Here is a 20,801-nt window from a genome sequence, read left to right on the forward strand (position 1 = left end):
AGCCCCAGACACAACTGGGCTCCAGCACACACTGACAGCTCATGTCAAGCTTGTCATCTACTACCACCCCCAAGTCCTTTTCCTCAGGACTGGTCTCAATCCATTCTCTCCCCAGCCTCTATTTGTGCCTGGGGTTGTGCTGACTCAGGTGCAGGACCTTGCACTTGGCCTTTCTGAACTTCATGAGGCTGGCACTGGCCCACCTCTCCAGCCTGTTAAGGTCCCTCTGGATGGCCTTCCTTCCCTCCAGGGTGTCAACTACTCCACCCAGCCTCCACTCAATCCCACTGCCCACGTCTCCAACAAAGATGTTGAACAGAACTAGTCGCAATTCTGACCCCTGAGGAACACCCCTTGTCACTTGCCTCCACTTGAACACTGAGCCCTTGATCACAACTCTCTGGGTACAGCTATCTGCTGCTTCTACCAATTTACCCAAATGTGAACACCTGTATTCACAAATTATTTGTTGGGTGCAAAAGATAGGATTTTTCTGTTTTACACTTAAAATATCTGTATCTTAAGGTACCTGTTTTCAGAAAAATAAACCCTCTACATTTGATTAAAACCAACCACATTCCACCATTTTGTTCCAGAGGGCAATTAGTACTCTTATAAACACAGTGATTACTAGTTTTAACAACTTGAAAGCTGCTTCAAGTAACTCTGTTCCTATTCACAAAGGAATCTTACCTTTGTTTCTTATCATATGAAACTTCAAAAAGTATTGCTGTTTGGTTGCTAGTTCCAAAACTAACCATGAGAAGGGCAAAAAAAATGTTTCTTTTCTTATTCCAAGTACTAGAGGCAGCATATCCCAACAGCTTCTGAAGCCTTAAAATTAAGCAGACTGAGAACCTAACTATAGACAGCAAACCCGCTGAAAGATCTTTAAAAATTAGAGGACTTCGATAGTCACACACATGTAATAAGGATCTTCTGTCACAATATAGCCAACATGTCACTACAACTTGGTCAGAAGTCTCCAAATCTGAGCCACAATTATTGCCATGTTTCAGCTAACTGTCAGTTCTGTCTTTGTAAATGCCACATTTCAGTTCAAATCCAAGTTCGAGATTACAAATACCACAAAAGCTTTCCCACTCATAAAAGCAAAAATCATGCTGATTTAACCTGCGCTATTTATCAAAGGGAAGGTGATTTTTTAAATAGATGCGACTGTGACTTAAAAAATAAAACAAACAAATGGAGCATTTATACTCCACTCACATTCCTTTGTATCATAATATATATATTAATGGAAGAAAGCAGTGATCAGCTGCTCAAGGCTTATGATTCACAAGGTGTTCACAGTTACAACACAACATTCCTTTGACAAAACAAAATCTGGGATGGTTTCCCTTAAATCACTGCTCTCTAAGATGCAGCTATTTCACAAGAGCATCAGCTTTTCCCACACTGCATGTCTGCTAGGAGCAGCAACCTCATTAGCCACTTGAGCTTGTGAATCAAAGCCCTTATAAACCAGTGCTCAAATTGCGAGCAAACGTTTCTCAGTGCAATAACTCCACTGGTCACTTTAAAGCGTTTATAGTTTCTAAAATAATGTGCCTTGACACATTCACAGATACAATGCCACATAGAAAAAAAAATAAAATAAGCATATAAATATATGCACACACTAAGTGTCTTATTGTTGTATCTAACATGAGGAGCTGTGAAAAGCAAGAGGTAAAATTAGTGAATGTTGATGAGCTGGCAAGTGATGCCCTAACTGTACACAAAGTGTTCACTTTTCCATGAATGAAGTTCGTGTTCTTCAGTCTTGGAGCATGGATATCTAAACAGTTTAGCCAAACAAAGTAAAGCCATGCAGCCCTGATGAGACCAAAACTTCCATATTTTGACAATGGAAAAATGCAGCAGTGGAACCAGCCAGCCTGAGTCATCATGCATTTAAAGCAGTTTAATGAAAGGTAACACTAGAACTGTGGATTGAATAATACTTACAGGCTTATCAATTTACCTGACCCATAATTTTCCAAGCGGCTAACAATCAAAAAAATACAAGAGATGTTCAATTTATTTTTCTTGATCCATACTGGACAAGAGCATGCCAACAAATGGAGACAGAACATACACTCTTCTACTGCCAAGGAGGATAAAATTCCTAAGTTATGTTACCTTCAGTTTTTTTAACTTTGCTCTATCAAAAGGCAATTGTTCAAAGGTTTTGATCCATTCAGAGTTAGAGAAGACCTTTTTTTTTCTTATCCAGACACTTAATTTTTTTTTTTTAAAACTGTTTTCAGAATATGCAGGCAGCATGTAACAAGCAGCACAGGGTCAGAGATCACAGAGGTAAAAGACAAGCTGACAGTTAAAAAAAACCTTACATCTTTGTAATTTCAAAAAAAAGATGGCACCCAACCAGCAGCACAGAAAGACATTAGGTCCAATATTTGAAAACCAGAACACAAAGTGGTACCACTGAGGCAAAGTGCACACACACGCTAAATGGCATGCTGAAAGGAAAATATCATTGTGACCACCATGAACTAGTACAGTATCAGAATGTCACTGGTTTGGCTGAGAGTCATTAACTGACAAATAGCCATGCTTTCCAAGGCTTTGATCACATGCTCACAAGAGACTTCGCCAAACCACCACATAGGCACCAAGTACACAGTTGAGAATGTAAGCCCATGTAACAGTGAAGCACACAGCTCATTTTGAGCACAGACTTCAATTAATGGGGACAAGCATGTGCTTAGTTCCAGGCACATAACTGTTCCAAAGACTGAGGCTTAAAGAAATCTTCAAATTCTTTAGTGAGCTAGACATCAGAAAAAGGTCTGAAATTAGTTGTTCATCTCTAAGTCATACTCCATATTTTTTACATAATAGCAACTTTAAGGGTTATTCACCTTCTCATGACACCATCTCCAAAGAACAGTCAGCCCCAATAAAAAAACAAAAACAAACCCCACACATCATTCAGGCAGAAAATGGTCATTACTATGAAATGCTGATTTTAAGATGACCAGTTTTACAGTACTGTAAAGCCTGAACAAAGCTGCTCATTTGCACTCAGGTGGACTTGCTTTGAAGGACAAGAATCGCTAGGATCTCTTTGGGTTCCACACAAAATCCTACCCCTATGGAGGATTTTTTTTTCTCTTTTCTTCTATCTCTGTCTGAGACTCATCTTTCTAAGAGCTTTGCCAGATCTGGAGAAGCAGTAATACCTGGGCATACACAGAAAGGATGTCAGCTTCACTGCTAAAACTCTCTCCCCACATTCTTAAAATGACCAGCATTCACCAGTTCAGACTCTTGATCTTTTGTCATCCACATAACCACTGCCAGTCCATCTTAAAACAATCCTCCAAAACTGCAATGTCACCTCTCTGCTGATGTTTCAGATGACTGACTCTGAAAAGCAGACAAACTGTTGTTTTAACACTTGCATCAGTTGTGTATTTTTGATCATTTAACTTTTACTGCACTGCTTTCTTACAATAACCCTGTGATCACCATTTGGTTTTTCTTGCTGATGACACTTCCAGAGGTAAACCCAAGAACAGTGCACAGATTCATCCTTCTCTTCCTATTTAGATCCCTCCCAGAAACTCCCATTTGCTACCTCTCTTGAGCCCAGTTGTCAGTGACAGTCATTTATCACTACAGACCAAAATTCACTGATTACGATGGTGCATCCTCACATAGTTGGTGCTCTAAAGCCAAAACACAAATTAAAAGCTGAAAACTCAGAAGACCTTCAAGTTGCATTAGTTGAATAACATCATTTCATCTCAGTATCTTTTAACTGCTCAAAAGCTATTAATTTTGCTGTCCTTCACCACTTAGCATCTTTCATGCAGGTATAAGTAATGCCAAAAAATGACAAAAAACATTATGACAGATACTACAATGATTTTTCTTTAGCACGTGACTAGTTAAAGTCCAGGACACACCTTTTATTCAACTCTCAATACTGTCAATATTGTCACAATCAAGAACTCTCACTAGGCTTAGGCAACTCTGATAAATATATTGGGAATTTAAACACAAGTCCTACTCTGCTGTAAAATCTTTTCCAAGCTCTCATAACCAAAATTTTGTTTGGATTCAATCTAAATCAAATCAGAATTTTCCTTGCGCCAGATAAAATGCATTAATCCTTTAATTGCAAACACATAGTTCCTGTAGAGGTGGAAGAAATTGCCCAACTCACTATTATTAGCTATTAGTCAGTTATTATTAACTTCAAATTGGCTAGGAAAACCTTCAGCAATCTCACTTCAACATCCCCTGCACCACTGCTGAACAGTATGGGAGGAGCACAGCTGGAGAGCTGCTCTGCCCTCTGACTCAATTCAAGTTTTCCGGCATTTTTTCTTAGTGCCTTTTTTTTTTTTCCTTTGAGACACACATACTTTTACAAAAATGAGGGAAGGGATAAGACATCAGAAGTTAAAACCAGAAACAACAAAGTGGCCCGTACTTGTTTTAAAAAAGTAAGAACAATTTTAAAAGCACAGTTATTGAAAAAAAACCCTGCAGTTTTACCTACTATAGCAGTAATTCTCACAATATACCTCAAAGCCAGGAAGGACACATTACCAGATCTCTGCAGGTTGTAGAGACTCATTAACAAAAGCACATGAACTGGAAAACATTCCAAGGAGGTTATTTATGCAAGTGCCAAAATCAACACACCAGTTTCACCAGCGTTCCAGTGCCAGGGTGGGATTTCAACACCAAAGAGTCACCAGGCAGGTCTTTCAAGTTTAAAGGGAAAAACAATTTTAACTATGAACAGGTTTAGACATTCTTGGTTCTTGCTAAAGTCTGTTTCACCACTTAGCTCAGTGAGAGAGGGATCAAGCTGGAAGATGAGATACTCAAGATGAAATCTGTCAGTGACTCAAGTGTTGATCATACATTCAGCTGTTCCATGTTTTACCTTATACATCAGCACCAGATACAGAACAACCTTTGAACCAGGAAACTTTGAAGGAATATTTACATATAAACTCTTCAATAATCCCAGCTCAAGAAATCTTACACCAAAAAGCAGAGACTGGTTTCACAAATGTGCACTGAAAAAATCTGGCAATGCAATGGTTTGGCAGATTGACCCAAAATCCAATCCTAGTAAACTGCTAACAAAACAATAAAAATTAAAATTAAAGAAAGCCCCACACACACACAAAAAAAACCCCACTACCACGGAGAAGCTACTTAGATTATCTCCAGGTGATACTAGAGCAGGCTTATCATTTCTGCCATCCTACCTATAAAAACTCTCTTTACTACAAGAATAATTCTGGATGGAAGGACAGAGGCACCAGCAGGTAAACACAACATTGGCTACATGTACTCTTCTCCCTGGCAGAGCTTCATTTTTTCTACATACATGTTATCAGACTCTATGTCTTTAACCCTCTCCAACAGAAACCAGTAAAAGGCATGTTCCACACCCATTTCTTCTAAGGATCAAGACCACAAATGCAAAGATGTTCTACCACTCTGTAAGGCAGAGAAAGAATGTGAGGAAGTAGAAAAGTGGGAAAGGAAAAGACAGAAACAAGCAAGAATATCTGCACTGCACACTCCTGCATCTGACTCCTTCTGTGAAGGGGGAACCAGTGTACAAGTACTAATACTGACTGATAAGCAAAGGTCTGAGACCCCAATCTTTGCATATTATCTCAGTAGACATCCTAAGTAATACATGGCAGGCTAGAGTATGGAACACTACTGCTGTCAGAAGCTCATGCTTGGCTTTAAATATTAGTCAGTCTGAGATTAAATTAAGTGGAAAAGATATTAAGCTTCCTCATTGTCAAGCAGAACCTTCCAACAGACAAAAAAAGGATGACACATTTTTCAGTTTTCCTTAATTGCTCTACCAATGCATTTCAGTTTGCTGGGTTTTTTTCCAAGTCAGTAAAAATGAGAAGCAAAATTGAAACTGAACATTTCATGAAGACAACAAATTGTTCCTCCATGCCATGCAAAGGGAAACTTTGGGATCGGGATCTTTGCCATTATTAGCACCCCTGAAGCTGCTCCTGGGGTTAACTGCTTTGCGTAACAGCAGACAGTACTTGTTATACCTGTGTACTCTGTTTACACAGAACATTTTTTCTTTTAGAGGTAAAAAATGTGATTCGTCACTGAATTTCTCTGAATTTTAACCAGAAAACTTGTAGTATAGAAATGCTCACACTTGGTTTAAAGCAAAAAACCTACTAGTTAAGAAAAATGCAGCTCCAGGAATAGACAAAATATGAGCATAGAGTAGCAGATTTGTTTTTCAATCTAGCACTTCAGCATTGTCAGATGGCAAAGACTTTGAGGGGAAGGTGTTTTAATTGCACAGCCTAAGAATAAGGAATTGAAATGGAAACTGGAAAAAATGAACCTGAAAAGTCTTGTTAGCCAAATGGTAGGTTCTGCAATACAAGTATACTACCAGTATTTTTGAGACAAACCACTGCATCAGTTGTTTATGTTTTCTATTTGCTACCATTGTCAGCTTGGAATTCAAATCCACATATCTAGGGGGTGGATATGACCTTCCAGTTGGAGAAGGACTGACTTCCTTTAAAAATAAAATAATTTTTTAAATCCACAGAGCAAAACATACTTTAATGAAATAGTCTGTAAACTAAACATAATTTCTAAGTGTTTGCTCTAATGAGAAAGACATACAAGTGTGGAGACCTTTACAGAAAAAAAAGTTTCAAAGAAGTAGATGACAAGGAACTCTGTTTTCTGTTTCTCTGCCAAGGTTCCTGGGAAACCCTCTTTCCCACCCTGGACATTCTACAACTCCCCAGCTCACCGCATTCCAGATACCACCTTTCATTTCCTCATCACCCATGTTAACCAAATATAGACTCGTCCCTGACTTTATCTGACTCCTTGTGCAGGTCTCCCCTCTCTAGGTCTGCTAATGTTCTTCTTACACATTCTTGTTCTTCATTTCAATCTTCAATATCCTGAACTCCTTCACCAACTGGGCAACACCTTCCACTTCTGAAGCCCACTTCTAGTTCTAAGTCTCCAGTTTCTTCTTCAGCATCAATCCCTTTATTGTTCTGCACCAAGCCCTTGAGGATGTGTTTCCTCCCAAACAGACACACTCCATATTCACCCTGCTTTATGTGCTTCTTAAACTGAGCCTCCTCCTCTCACCTGCTCCTGTCCCTGCTCATTCCAGGCCATCCTGCTCTCCCTCATGCACCATCTCCAATTCTGTGAACACCATTAATGAAGAAAAGTGCTCATAGGCTACATAAACTATTAATGGTAAATCTGGGAAAAAAGTGTATCAGTAAAACCTTACGTGCTTTAACAATCTCAGAGCAATTCTGCTAAAAAGTGGACTAGACATCAAATTGTACAAGTCTCAAGTACAGACAGGTAGAACACCTGTATAATGTATTAAATTCAGATATTAATAAAGACAAGGAAAAGTTTCTACGCAATGAGAGCACAAGATCAAAACTGCCATTGCATCCTAACCCAGAAACAGTTTTCCCAAGGTCCTGCCTCTTCCTAGCATTTTTGCAAGCCATCTGAGTATAACCTCTGCAATTTTATGTTTAGAAACAGCAGCACCTCTGCAGAGGAGACTCTGTCCTGCTAGAGGAGCTGCAGTACTCACCTACACTCCCTCACCTGACAAACATACACTTACAAATCAGTCTGCAAAGGAGCAATAAGGGCTGTCATGGAGCCCTGATTAGGTGACCAACTTGTAGCAGTTCAGACCTGGGCCACTGAAATTGTTGCTGCCCATGCCAGAGCAGCAGACTCTGTCCTCCCTCAATCCCTCCTCTTCAGACCATCAGCTCTCCCCCATCTCCACTTTGCCTTATCCTCAAGCTGTCTACACTCCCTAAGAAGGAAGGCCTGAGAAAAAGTCTATGCTCACTAGCCAGAGCTGGTACTCCTCTTGATTCCCATCCATCAGCTGCCACCTGCTCCTGAAGTGACTGAAAGTGGTGAACAAAAGCTACAACAGAGTCACATGTTAGATAGGAAAATAAAGGGGGAGAACTACTGGGACAAAAATTACAGAGCAACAGTAGTGCAAACAGAACCAACTCACAGCACCATGCTCCAATCACACTGCTTCCCCAATCTCTTTCCAGAATTTACTGCTGTATGAAACTTGTAAGGCCTTTGTTATTTTCACAACAGAAATTCTAGCATTGTTTCATTCCATATACTGTTACGATAGATAGCAAGTCCTAGTGATCACAGCTGTAAGGTATCAGTGACTTTGGGCAGGTCAGGTCCTCATATTTAGAGGCAAAAGCAGTCCCAACATCTCCAAAACCAAAAAGACTGTCAAAACACACTCTAAATAATTTTTTAGAATATGAAACCTTCCTTTTGCAATTGCTCACAAGAGTGAGGAGAGGAGGAATCCACAGTATTTTTATTCTACATGCAGAAGACGCATATTGATGTTTATATCCACTCTAACAGAACTTCCAGTCTTCATATACTCTGGACCTGACACCCACATTTGGAATTATTAGTTACTAGATAATTAGATCCAAGCACTCTTGTTCAAATGCAAAGGCATTTTGCACTTCCAAGCCACCAAATCACCACTAGTACTGTTCAGATTCATGCTGTTCAGGTTTAAGTTTCTGGCTGTGATTGGTTTGGGAAGAATATCCAGCAGATCAAACATGCCTGCTACCTCTTGTAGGCATACAAAATCAGGAGTTTTATGCTTGTATAATTACATCTGTGACAGTTCATTGCACAAAACTTACCTCTTTGGGCAAAGATGTTAATTTGTTTCTATCGGCATTCAAATTGTTCAGCTTCTTTAGCTTCCCGATGCTCTTCGGCAATGACTGTGCCAACAAAACCAAAGTAACATACAGACAGAATTTGTAAATTCACAGAGTCAGAACAAAACCTATCGCACTTTAAAATTAATAAATTTTTATAGAGGCAATAGACTTATTTATAGATTTAATAAATTTAACAGAAATTATCTCATTTAATAGAATTCATAGACTGATTAATATTCAAAACTGGAGTGTACTGCCAGGCTTTCAAAAGGAGATCCAAGGTTTTGTCTTACAGAAGAGATGTCCAAGAATGTCAGTTTCTAATAAAAATTCATTTATGAGTTACCTCTGCACTAAGGTGACAGACACACAACAGGTGTGTGCAGAAGCTTGTATGCAGAATGCCCGTAATATCGAACTTCAGGTGCCCTAATTGACAAGCAAGGCACTATGAACCGACCTCTGCAGAGGCATCATTCCAACAGGCTTAAGCTCCTAACTCAATCAAGCACCAACCTAACTTAAAAAATGCTCAAACCTAGATTTTTATAAACACTTCTACTCTTCAAGGGTCAGTGCCACATGACAGCAGTTTAAAAATAATGCAAGGAAACACCTAGTGGAAGGAAGTCTGATTTTTTATTATAATTGGCCACATATACTACTTAATATCTGTCTGGAGTAGATCAGCAGAGCAAAGGGACAGTACAAGAGCAGCTCTGCAGCACCTGGGGCTTCTATTCAGTTCCAGCAAGTCTGATCCACATAGTGCACAGCAAAAATTGGCAATAACACAACATGGAAGAAACTCTGCCTTAAAAGCACAACCAAGTAAGAGATACCTGCACTCCACGTGCTCCAGTTCCCTTGCTGACCATGAAAGATTCAAGAGTGAATATGTAATCGCTTAAGCCTTTGTATGGGCAGATTGTCACTGTACATAACTTGATCTTGAGCATTCATTTAACAGGTAAGAAATAAGATGCATCCAAGGGCAACTTGCAGTAGTAGTGAGTAACCTTACGAGCTAAGTGATTCAGCACTTAGCAGCAGGTCTTATTACCCAGCCATTTGATCAGCCATGATCATTACTTACCTGCAGTTGGTTTTCTGTTAGAACTAGTTCAGTAAGGCTTTCGCAGTCTCCAATTGAATCTGTTAGTTGAATAAGTTTGTTCTGATCAACCTTCAAAATGGAGAGCCTTCTCAATTTTCCTGGACAGAAAGAACAACATGTTTGTTTAGCTCCAATACCTGCTTTAATTACAGAAGATGTTATTGCTGCAAAACTTTTAGAAATCCTCTAATACAATAATTCAAGCACCACTCCACCTGGCACTTGTACTATTATTGCAAATTTATAACATCACTAAATTCATTCTCAATATAAATATTCATGTTCACTATTTAAGCATATTAAATTGTATTAAAGTTGCAAGCTGAATGGTATCCTATGCAAATTTCAAGGACCATGTACCAGCATGGTTTTCAGTGCAAAGCAGAACTGACCCAGGCAGAGCCCAAGACGAATTCAGGAGACATCATTAACTACTGACACCTCCCTGCTCATCCCCATACGGTCCAAAATAGCTGCAATAGGCTGGCAGAAATTTGTCGATGATGCTAAATCACAAAGACATGTCTGATACCCAGAAAGACAGCAACCTAAACAGAGACCTGAGGTCCAGCAAGGAGAAGTGCAGAGCTCCACACAGGAGTAGAATAAACCCATGCACCAGTACAGGCTGGGAAGTGATGGGCTGTACAAGAGCCCTGCTGGAAAGGACCTGGGGGGCTATGGTGGGCACCAGGCTCAATATGAACTAGAAGTGAGCTCTCACCAGAAATAAACACTGGCTGGACTATGTCAGGAGAATTACAGCCAGAAGAGAAGTGAAAGTTACTGTATCCCATCTACTTGGCACCAGTGAGGCCACACCTGTAAAACCATGTTAAGTTTCATGCCCTGTCTTCCCCTCTGACTGCCCAATTCAAATGAGATGCTGATGGGGATCCCAGTACTGAGGCTGAGTGAGTTGGCTTTGTTGACTCCCACCAAGAGGCAGCCCAGGAGGCATCTAGGATCAGCCTACAGCTACTTGAAGATGACAAAGCCAAACTCTTCTCCACAGTAGCAGGTGAGACAGCAATGACTGCAAAGTGAAGCATGAGAGGTCCCAGCTGGATATCTGGCAAAGCTTCCTCACAGGGAGGTGGTGCAGCACTGACACTGGCTGTCCGAGGGTGCTGGAGCCACCTCTGTTAAGGGCTTTAGAGACTTGGTGAGACACAGCCACAGCTGTTCTGACCCACTGGTGTTGGCAAGAGGCCTGCTTTGAGGGCTCTACAGATCACCAGCCCAACCAACAACCCAGTGACCAGCTGAGCTCTTCCCAGTAGCTTCCAAAAAGACCAGTGAGGTTCATTTCAATCACGATACCAGATTTTCTCTATTTCACATAGTAAGTTCCCATATTACATAAAAGGAGTAAGCACTGTAGCCCTACCCAACTTTACAAACACAAGCTACTATATGCACATAAGTAGCAAAATCTTTTTTTTGCATTTCTAACAAGTTACAACAAGAAAATGTTATAAAAAGCACATGCAAACTAGGGCTGATCTGAAATTACCTGGTCCTTTGCAATTGCCTTCCATGCAAAGGGTCTCCATTTAAGAGGATTCTGGAGAAGCAGCAGTGCCTAATGCTCACCAGCTCTCCTCTGGGCTGCATGGGCTTGTAGCCTTTCAGAAGCCCTGCTTCTGATGTACAACAACTGTCCTGGCTAGCTCAGGTCATTGGAGAAGGCTGCTACAACTCTGCCCACACACACACTAGTGAAGTGTAGGACCCACAGAAGTCACCACACTCCCCCAAATTCAACTTCTAAAAAATATTTCTCTTTTCTTAGGCTCATATAGTATATGGAAGGAGGGGGAAGTTCTGTCCATTCTTTTCCACATGCCTGGTTAAGCCACATTCACATGTCCTCCTTCACCTATACCTTTATTTTTTTGGGGAAAAAAAGAACCAACAAACAACAAAAATCCTGGCAAGAAGGCACACTCTTGCAACACGAAACTCTCCATAAAAACAGCTGATGAGTAGCTGCGAAGCAATGTCTTCCTGACTACATGTCACAACTACTGCATGAGTAAAAACATTTACCTTAAAATAGGCACTGGTAATGCTTCAGAAAACATTGCTCAGCTATTAAACCTCTTTTATGGGGTCAGACACAGAAAAGCAGCAGTCTGGATCCTCAAGGGTAAGAAGTCATGGTCTGAAGCTGGAACTGTCTTCCACTGGGTCCAGTACAGAATTAATCACATTGTCCAATTAAAGATAATTACACATACCCACTGAAAAGGATGTATTTTTTGTAGCAATACTGTCAACCTTACCAAGTGACCTACAGCATGTTACAAGCCAGACATTTACAATGTTGAAGAGTTATGATGGTGATGTGAACACAGTAGGAAGCAAGAGGATATATTAACTGGGGGGAGGTATCAAGTGAAGCCCAAAAAAGAATTATGAGATAGTCATTATGCAGACAATTAAAATGTGAAATTAATACAGCTATGCATTTCCTACTAAGCAAAAAAAAAAAAAAAAAAAAAAAAAAAAAGCTGAGACAAGCTCATCTCTTGCACAAAAAAACTTCAAAAGACTTGAAAACAAAGGACTTCCAATTTACAGTAGATTAAAAGGTTCTGTGTGATAGTATTAACCTTGCACTTACCAATGCCATCAGGTAAAACCTGAAGTAAATTCTGAGAAACAAGCAAGTCTGTTAAAGAAGTCAGACCACTAATTTCTTCAGGAAGGCATTCCAATTTGTTTTCAGAAACATCCAGACAAAGCAGGTTTTTCAGGTTTCCTACTTCCTGCGATACAAGACAAAAAATTTAAGTCATGCCCAAACACGTAACAAAGCAATTTGAAAAATGTACCATTGCAGTGAAATTCCAGAAAGAAAAACAATTCTCTGTTTGACCTCTAAATTGGCCATTCTTTGAATGACCTCTAAATGTAGGAAAGAGTACATAATTACATTTGCATATGAAAAGCACACCAAATTATTCAGTCCCAGCTTCTTATTCTAACTATTAAGACTGGCTTCAGCAGTCAGACAAGGTGTGCTGAGCACACCCAAGCAAGCACCAGCCAAAACTGGAGTTTTCCTCAAGTAAAGACTGCAAAGTTGTTTTTTTCAGAACTACAGATTATCAACCTCCACATAATTAAAGTGTGCCCCTCCCAATTAACCTCAGGCAAATCAGCATTAGTCTCTCCTGACTGATACAGCAACATGCCATGACATCTAGGGATTTCATATCTTCACATCTCTGAATTACCACAAATGTAGAAATAGGAATCGGGAGCATTGCTCTAGCAAACAGGTTTGAAGTGCCAAGTTACACTGCCATCATCTACAACAATAATGATTAATTTTTTTTTACAATTATAATCCACTAATTAGCTTAAAGGTCTGTCAGAGAAATATCTTTGTCCCTGTTAGCCATCAGAACATGCTTCCATTCCCCATGTACACAGACACCCCTATAGACACTCTAGAATAGTTCTCATTTTAGTCATCCAAATCATCTTTCAGAGAACAGAATCGCTGTGGCAGAAGTGTCCTTTACTTTCAAAAATATTAAACTTTCATACAGTGTCAGTCTTGATGCTAACTCACAAAATCAGTCTTTTTTTTCACAAATGTTTGCCTCTTAAGAGAATCTTTCGTTAAACACATACACCCTTTACCCTACAAGTTCCTCTTTTGGACATCAGACAAAATACACAATAATGGCCAGCTCCAGCTAAAAAACAGCTGCTGAAGTCACACTTGACCTTTTATGAATGATTCTCAGTGTTCAACTATATCTACTTAAAAAATTATTAGGCCAAGCTGACAACAACAAAGTTTACAAAGCCCACTAAACTGTAACTGATGTCCAAGTTACACTGTTCACAAGGAGATCAACACAGCAAATAACAGCAAACTGCACGAGGAACAGGAGAAAACAAGTTTTGACTTGGGTCTAAAGGAAAAAGAAGGAAAAGAAACCATTCATGTTGTCACAGTTCTTTGGCAATTTAGAGCGCTGTAAGTTTTAAATGCTAGGGCCCCTCACCTGACTGATGTCAGATGCAGGATTTGCCTTCATAAATCAAGATTTCTATTAATGCCAACAGTACTATTATTGTACGTCTCCCAAACACTGTATTTTAATGGAAGAAGATGACTGGAAAAAAATTCATCCTCAAAACTGTCAAAACTGCAATTTAAATAGATATAAAAGGTGAGGGTTAGTTAGCTCAGCCAACTAGAAGCTCACTGATCACTGAGCTAGGACTGTAAAAAGAGGATGTGTCATCCTATAAATCGAACGATGTGCCTATTAGGAAACAATTCCTTTGTCAAAACGTGTAAAAGAAAACTTAAGACAACATATGATAACAGGTACAATTCCTTGCAGAGGAACTTACTAAAAGAAAACACACATCCAAAACCAAAGCCAGGCAAAATCAATTGAGAAAACTATTCCATTTAAACCACCTCCCTTCAGATATGAATGACAAGGTTTTCTTTCAAAGGTATCTTCAAAACAGTACCAGCAGAGCTCATCTTTACCTGAGGTATTTCAGCTAACTGGTTTCCATCCAGCCAGAGGTCTTTGAGATTGAAAAGTGCACCAATTGTTTCTGGCTATAACATAAAAAGCAATAATGTTAAGTAGTATGGGAACTTCCAAGTAAAAACCAAACAGCAACCCCATAATTACAGCCTGAGTAAACCAATCCTTACTCCAGGCTCTATTGAGAGGTAACATGGTTAAATGCCGCACGAGTGACCATTTGGGAACTCTATAAGCTGTTATAGCTTAACAAGCTACCATACTTTACCTGACATGCACTAACAAATTGTATGCACACTCTTCATCTATTGCAAATCCAACATTTAATTGAGTCAGCTTACAGGAGATGACAGATATCTTTTAGTAGATCTATCTGACACAATGTCAGACACTGTAACCCTCAACAATTTGCCTCAGCCCTTTCCCAAAGATTCCTACTCCCACCCTGGAAAGCGCTGAGCTGTGCTCACCCCATCCAGCTCCCTACAGAAGCCCACATGTTTACTGTAACTGCAAGTGCCGGCAAGAGTTTGTGCCCTTGCATTTCCTTTTCCTTTCATAGGAAAAGTCCATGCAGTGCTCTCATTTTCTAGAGATCAGCTGCAGATTTTTGGGTAAAGTAAAATCGTTGTCAACAAGACTAAGCAGATACTGGAAGCACCATCTCACTGCCAAAACTCGTCACTGTACATATAAAAAGACTGCCTCCTTACATTTTTTCTTTCTTCAATTTTGGGCATCCTACAAACAATTTAACCTAAATTATGCCTAAAACAAGATCAACGTGCAATTTCAGAGCCATGTTTTCTTACCAAGTGATAAAGTTCATTGTTTCCTAAATCAAGTTCTTCTAGTCGCTGCAGCTGGGCAAGTGATCTGCAAGATAAGTCAAAACAAAACCACATCAGAAGAAACCAAAAGAAACCTCATGTATTTGAATGAACTCATTTTACTGAAACTTGTATTTCAAATTACAAGGTATTGCAGACAGACAGTTATTTTACTGGGCATAGACTATTTGTAGTAATATCTTACTGAAAAAATAATTTGGTTTGTCAGTAGAAATGTATGTCCTTGAAACTTAAAACGTAGTATAGGCAATCAAATAATTATTCTTTATTTTAACCCTCAGTTCCTCAGGGTGGACAATGCCACACAGTTTAGTACAGTTGGTTAGATTTATTTTTAGGGGAAATTTACACTTACACAACTGGATAAAAATTCCCTATAGTGAGCACAGTGTGACTCAAGACTCACTAAATCCATCATTTATCTTCTCAACATGACATATCCAGTTCTGAGGTATTTTAGATGGGATTTCAGGATGCAAATGGAGGAAAGCTCAAAAGGATGTAAAAGGTTCTCAGAACATGAACTATCACAGAGGGCCATCCTTCTACTTCAGAAGCAGTCTGCTGTAAAGCTCTTCCTTACCTTCCCCAAAGCTGCAGAGGCATGAAAGCCAGCAAGATTCCTCAGCTACATTACTGACAATCAGAATATTCCAGAAGCAAAAAAACTTCTGTGATAGCTTAATTCACAGCATGACAAAAACCTAGACAACAATTTATATCTTCTGACCACTGACAATTGAAGTGCCTTGTGGTTCACAGCTATAAACAGCCACAACAGAGGTACTGAGTAGATAGGAAAAAATGACCCCAAAGCAACCAGGGAAGAGATTCTCATTAAAATAGGTTATATCTGTTTCAATATTTACTAGATTACCTAAACAAACAGAATACAAGTCACCAAATCTCTTGGGAGAAGCAGCCAGGTAGTGAAGGAAGGAAGGAAACTGCTTCACTAGAGAAAAAGGCTTTTTCCAGGCAACCAAAAAGGATCTCCAAAACATAAAATACTTGGCTAATCTTACAAAAAGACCACCAATTCCTCTGCCACAGTACAGGCAGCACAGAGACATCTAGATATCTTTTTTTCCCCAAAAAATAATGGTGAATGGAGTCACACTTCAGTCGTCAGTAGGCCTAGTTTGTCACCAAGGCGTTGATCTCCAGGTTTTCGAAGGTTTTGGTTACTTAGCCCTGAACATGGAATGTTTATTTCTATCCTACAAAGGCCTACAGTGGAAGTCATTAGACACTGGAATAGACTTCCCAGGGAAGTGGTGGAGGCACGGTCCCTGGATGTGTTCAAGGAAAGGCTAGATGTGTCACTTAGTGCCATGGTCTAGCCAAAGTGGTGGTGTTGGTCATAGGCTGGACTTGATGATCTTAAAGGTCTTTTCCAGCCTTGGTCATTCTGGAATTCTATTACCCTACATGCACAGGTAGAAAGTTTCAGCAAGAGAACAACCCAAACCACCACTACCACTGCTGATGCACTCATTCAATGTGTGCAGGGAAAGTGTTTGGTGCTGCTGTATTTTATACAGAATACCTTTATTGACCAAAGTCAATCAACAAAGACTGCAGCCTTCTGCTACTATACAAGTACATCTAGAAGGAATGGATGTAACTAGATGTTATTGAAATAAAGCAGTATCTCATACATGTTGTCAATCAGCTCTGAATATTTTTTCTAGCTGTCATTCAGATAGATCCATATGATAGCAGATTTTAAGAAGAAGAACATTTTATGTTAATACAATCAAATACAGGAAATGTCACTTACTCAGGTAAATATGTCAGTAAATTTTCTCTGAGTTCCAGCGAAGCCAGGTTATAAAGACTAAAAACAAACAAACCACATTTTAATGCAAGCTTACTTTTTATATTCCACACTTCCAGAAGAAAAGCGTGTGTTCACACAGTTTAAAACAAAATTGCTGAGAACTGATTTGTTTGTTGTTGTGTTAATTCAACCAGACCATCCTGTGAATAGCAGCATACAAAGACTGGAAGTTTTTTGCTTGTTTCTCTGTGATAACTTCAACATATTAAAGCTAGAAAGCAAACAGACAAAACACAAGTTTCCATTTGTTACAAAGTCAGTAGTTGCAAGTTACTGAACAGAGCATATTCATATGAATTACATTTACTTACTTGCAGATTCTGGCGTGGGCTACTAGAGCTACAGAGCATCAGGTAAACCCATCACAGTCCTAATGACAGCACGCTCATTACTGTAAGTGACATTATGCTTCTAAGCGGCTCACTCCCTCCATATCCCAGGCTTTTACTAACATCACCATAGCAACATTCAGATTTTTCTATGGTTTATTTATGACTAAATGGAACACAAGGAGTCAGACATTATCCCAACACTATAATCTGCTCTAATCCTCCAGCTCCCCAGGGAAAAATAAAAATCAAATATGGTGACTGCAGATAAGTAGTTTCCTACAACAGAGTATGTTCTGTGCTGGTGTGCAGGGAACAGGGACAGTGTGCTAGGCCTTAAATAAAATCTAGATTAAAAAAAATAATTCCACTAAATTTGAAACACATGTTCAATCTAAACCCAAAATGTTTTGGTTTGTGCACCTTAGGAAAAAAAAACAAGCCCATGTATTCAGACCATGGAAAACTGAAATATTTGTTTTCACTTCAAATAATACCAACATACTGAATTACAGGAGCATTAGTCAGCCACAGTAAAAACAAAACTGATAATCTGAATAAAACTTAAAAAACACCCTTCATATTATAACTCCAGTACAGTTATCTATGCTGATAAATCAACATAACTGATTTAACTGAGTTATTATTAAAGGGGTAGTAAGATTTTTTCATGGATTGACTTTGGAGGGTGTCTGAAAAACACATCCTTATTGCAAGCACCTCTTTCATACTGCATTCAGAAAACAGTAAATGAATTCTCACAGGGGCTTTGATTATGGTCCCAGAAGTCATCTCCAGCTTTTAAAATATGCACATTTTATACAATGGATTCTGTATATAGGCAAAGATATTTTAGGAGGAGCCTGTTACAAAGTCAATTAAAAGATAAATGAGAATAACTCAGCTACTGCCACTCAAAATCATTTGACAGAAACAAGGTAATAAGGATCCATCATTCCAATGACACAAGAGAAAACCCTCATATAAAAACTTTAACACTGTAAAAGACAAGTCAAGATGGGACACGGTATCCAACATCCTCACAGAAACCAAACCAGGGAAGGAGGTGAAGGAAGGGCTGATGGAGAACCGTTTCTCTCCAGAAGGAACATGGGTCTGCTCTTACTCACACTGCCACCCACAGATCACCATTACATTTTTGTTTACAGGTTTTCTAGAAAACTATTCCAATCTTCCTTTTAATTTCACGCTATCTCTTCAAGATTTTATTAAGTGAGGCCCACGATTCACTTTTATCAAGAGAATACAAAAGGATGTGCACACCACCAAGCTGCTTTGTAATCTTGTGTTTACAGGTCACACCACATCTGCATATCTCCCTCCCCATCACATTTAAGTGTCGATGAGTAAAATGGCACAAACTCTGAATTTCTCTTCTTACATCAGACACCACTTTGGCTGTGGTTAAACAGAAATCTTTGTCAGCAAAACCAAGTTCAACAGCAAGAACTTGGGAACTACCATCTTAACCAGCCTCATCGTATCATTAAACTGGGGCAGGCCAGTGAATCAGCTCAGGAAATTGATCCTGCTTAAAAATAACCCAGCAAGAAGAGTTAACACAGATCCCTAATCCAACACAGAATAAATCCCTTTAAACACCTGGGCCAGTACAACTGCCAAGAAGGCTCAAGGAAGGCATCTGTACAGCCCAAGCCAGCAGTGCAATGAGGACCCCATGGGTAGCTGTGCCGTTGTAGATACCCACCAGCAGCTGTCTTTGCATTCAACCATGGACCACTCGCTTGGGAGACTGACTGCAGCTGATGGCAGCCCCAGGCTAGGGCGTCTCCTTATTGGAGTCAGCTACCCACAGGATTACACTTTCATCTCTAATGACACAGCTTTCTGGAGGAGAAATGCTTTACTTTACAGCTATTCTCACTCACAGCATACTTGTAACTTTTAATTCTACCCTGGAACAAAATAAAGACACTGACCTTTGCTTCTTCAGTCTATCCTTTCCACCATGCTGATATACTGAAGCACCCATCTCCAATACATTACAGAGCCCAGGTATATTCCTTATGCTTACCAGCAGGTTCTTATCATATTGCACGTTTACCAACATTTTTCTATTTTTAAGGTATGTTCAGAAACAGGACTTTGGTAATTTGCAAAAAAATGTTACATTTCTTGCTATTTTTCAAATATGTTTTCTGATTTAATAATGCATTCTCTCCAGAAAGTGTTATTCTTCCTCTTCTCAAAAACAATTTGAGATTTTTCACAATATACTAAATTAAATAATTTGATCTTTTCCTCTGCTCTTAATTTTATGGGCGCACTGTTAATAAAGTCTTTCCAAAGACTCTGGAAGGAACTAAAGGAAGCCACATTTCAATTATTTCAGTCTTTAGCTAATTCTACTCTTCACACAGGAGAGAAAACCAGTCATGTGAGGTTACCTGTTCCATTCCATAAAACACAAGGACAACAGCAATCTAGTCTACTCAGGAGACAAAGTTCCATCAGTGTCTGTTCACTAACTGCATTTAGAAACGCATATGTACCATAGAGCACTGCAGGCTGCTCTCCAACACGAACAGTCCTTGCTCCTCCAAAATAGCCAACAGAAAATGTACAAGTAAAGTGTCACCTACATTTTAAAGGAGAAAGGAAAAAAAACAACAACACAACAACAGCAACAACAAAAAACAAACACGGAAACAAAAACCCCCAACCCGAAATACTTTTTAAAGACTACTATTGTCAAGAAACTATTTCACAGAAGCTTGTAAAAAGCATTAATATTGTTATAATTCTCACCACAAAAGCTGCCACACACACCTCGAACACTGAGCATATTATGAAATTACTAAGCACAAGGCAACAGCCAAACCAGGCAGAGGATCCAGTAACTGAAATAATTACAAAATTTTCCACCTCAGCATTCCAGATGACTTCTGGTGTAAGGGTGAAACCAAGTCAAATTTTAAGGTATAACATAGCTAAAAATGTCATTTTCAGTGCTGTACTTAAGGTTACTCTAGATATTGGTATTCACGATGTGAGGTAGAAGATTGTGAAATCAATAATTGGGACCAAAACTAAGAGGAACAAAACAGTCCATAAACACTGGAACTGTCTTTCCTCAGCATTCCTCTCAGCATTTGAGGGAGAAAAACTCATAATCCACCACAGTCCACAGACAGGGAACTCCACAAACGCTCCTTCATGTCAACAGCAGTGGGCTCCTCCAAAATGAAGGTAAGACTCGAACCAGCCACTAAGATCAGAACCAAAGCATGTTGTTGTTGTTCCTCCAAAGCAAGACAGTTTTTCTTTGGATTATTTACAAAGAGACTATCAGCAG

General features: G+C 39.4%; 1 protein-coding gene across 1 annotated transcript in view; it reads right to left on the minus strand.

Annotated features, from left to right (window-relative positions):
• Positions 1-20,801, minus strand: part of LRRC1 (leucine rich repeat containing 1) — a 72,075-nt gene that overhangs the window by 7,205 nt on the left and 44,069 nt on the right. Inside the window, exons 5-10 of the mRNA XM_051615629.1 lie at positions 17,076-17,132; positions 15,254-15,317; positions 14,438-14,512; positions 12,539-12,683; positions 9,889-10,007; positions 8,769-8,852 (exon numbers count right to left, since the gene is read on the minus strand). Coding sequence (XP_051471589.1) covers positions 8,769-8,852; positions 9,889-10,007; positions 12,539-12,683; positions 14,438-14,512; positions 15,254-15,317; positions 17,076-17,132 — 544 coding nt within the window. The remainder of the gene's footprint in view (positions 1-8,768; positions 8,853-9,888; positions 10,008-12,538; positions 12,684-14,437; positions 14,513-15,253; positions 15,318-17,075; positions 17,133-20,801) is intronic.

This window comes from Apus apus, chromosome 3, assembly GCF_020740795.1.
Source record: "Apus apus isolate bApuApu2 chromosome 3, bApuApu2.pri.cur, whole genome shotgun sequence".
NCBI classification, from domain to species: domain Eukaryota; kingdom Metazoa; phylum Chordata; class Aves; order Apodiformes; family Apodidae; genus Apus; species Apus apus.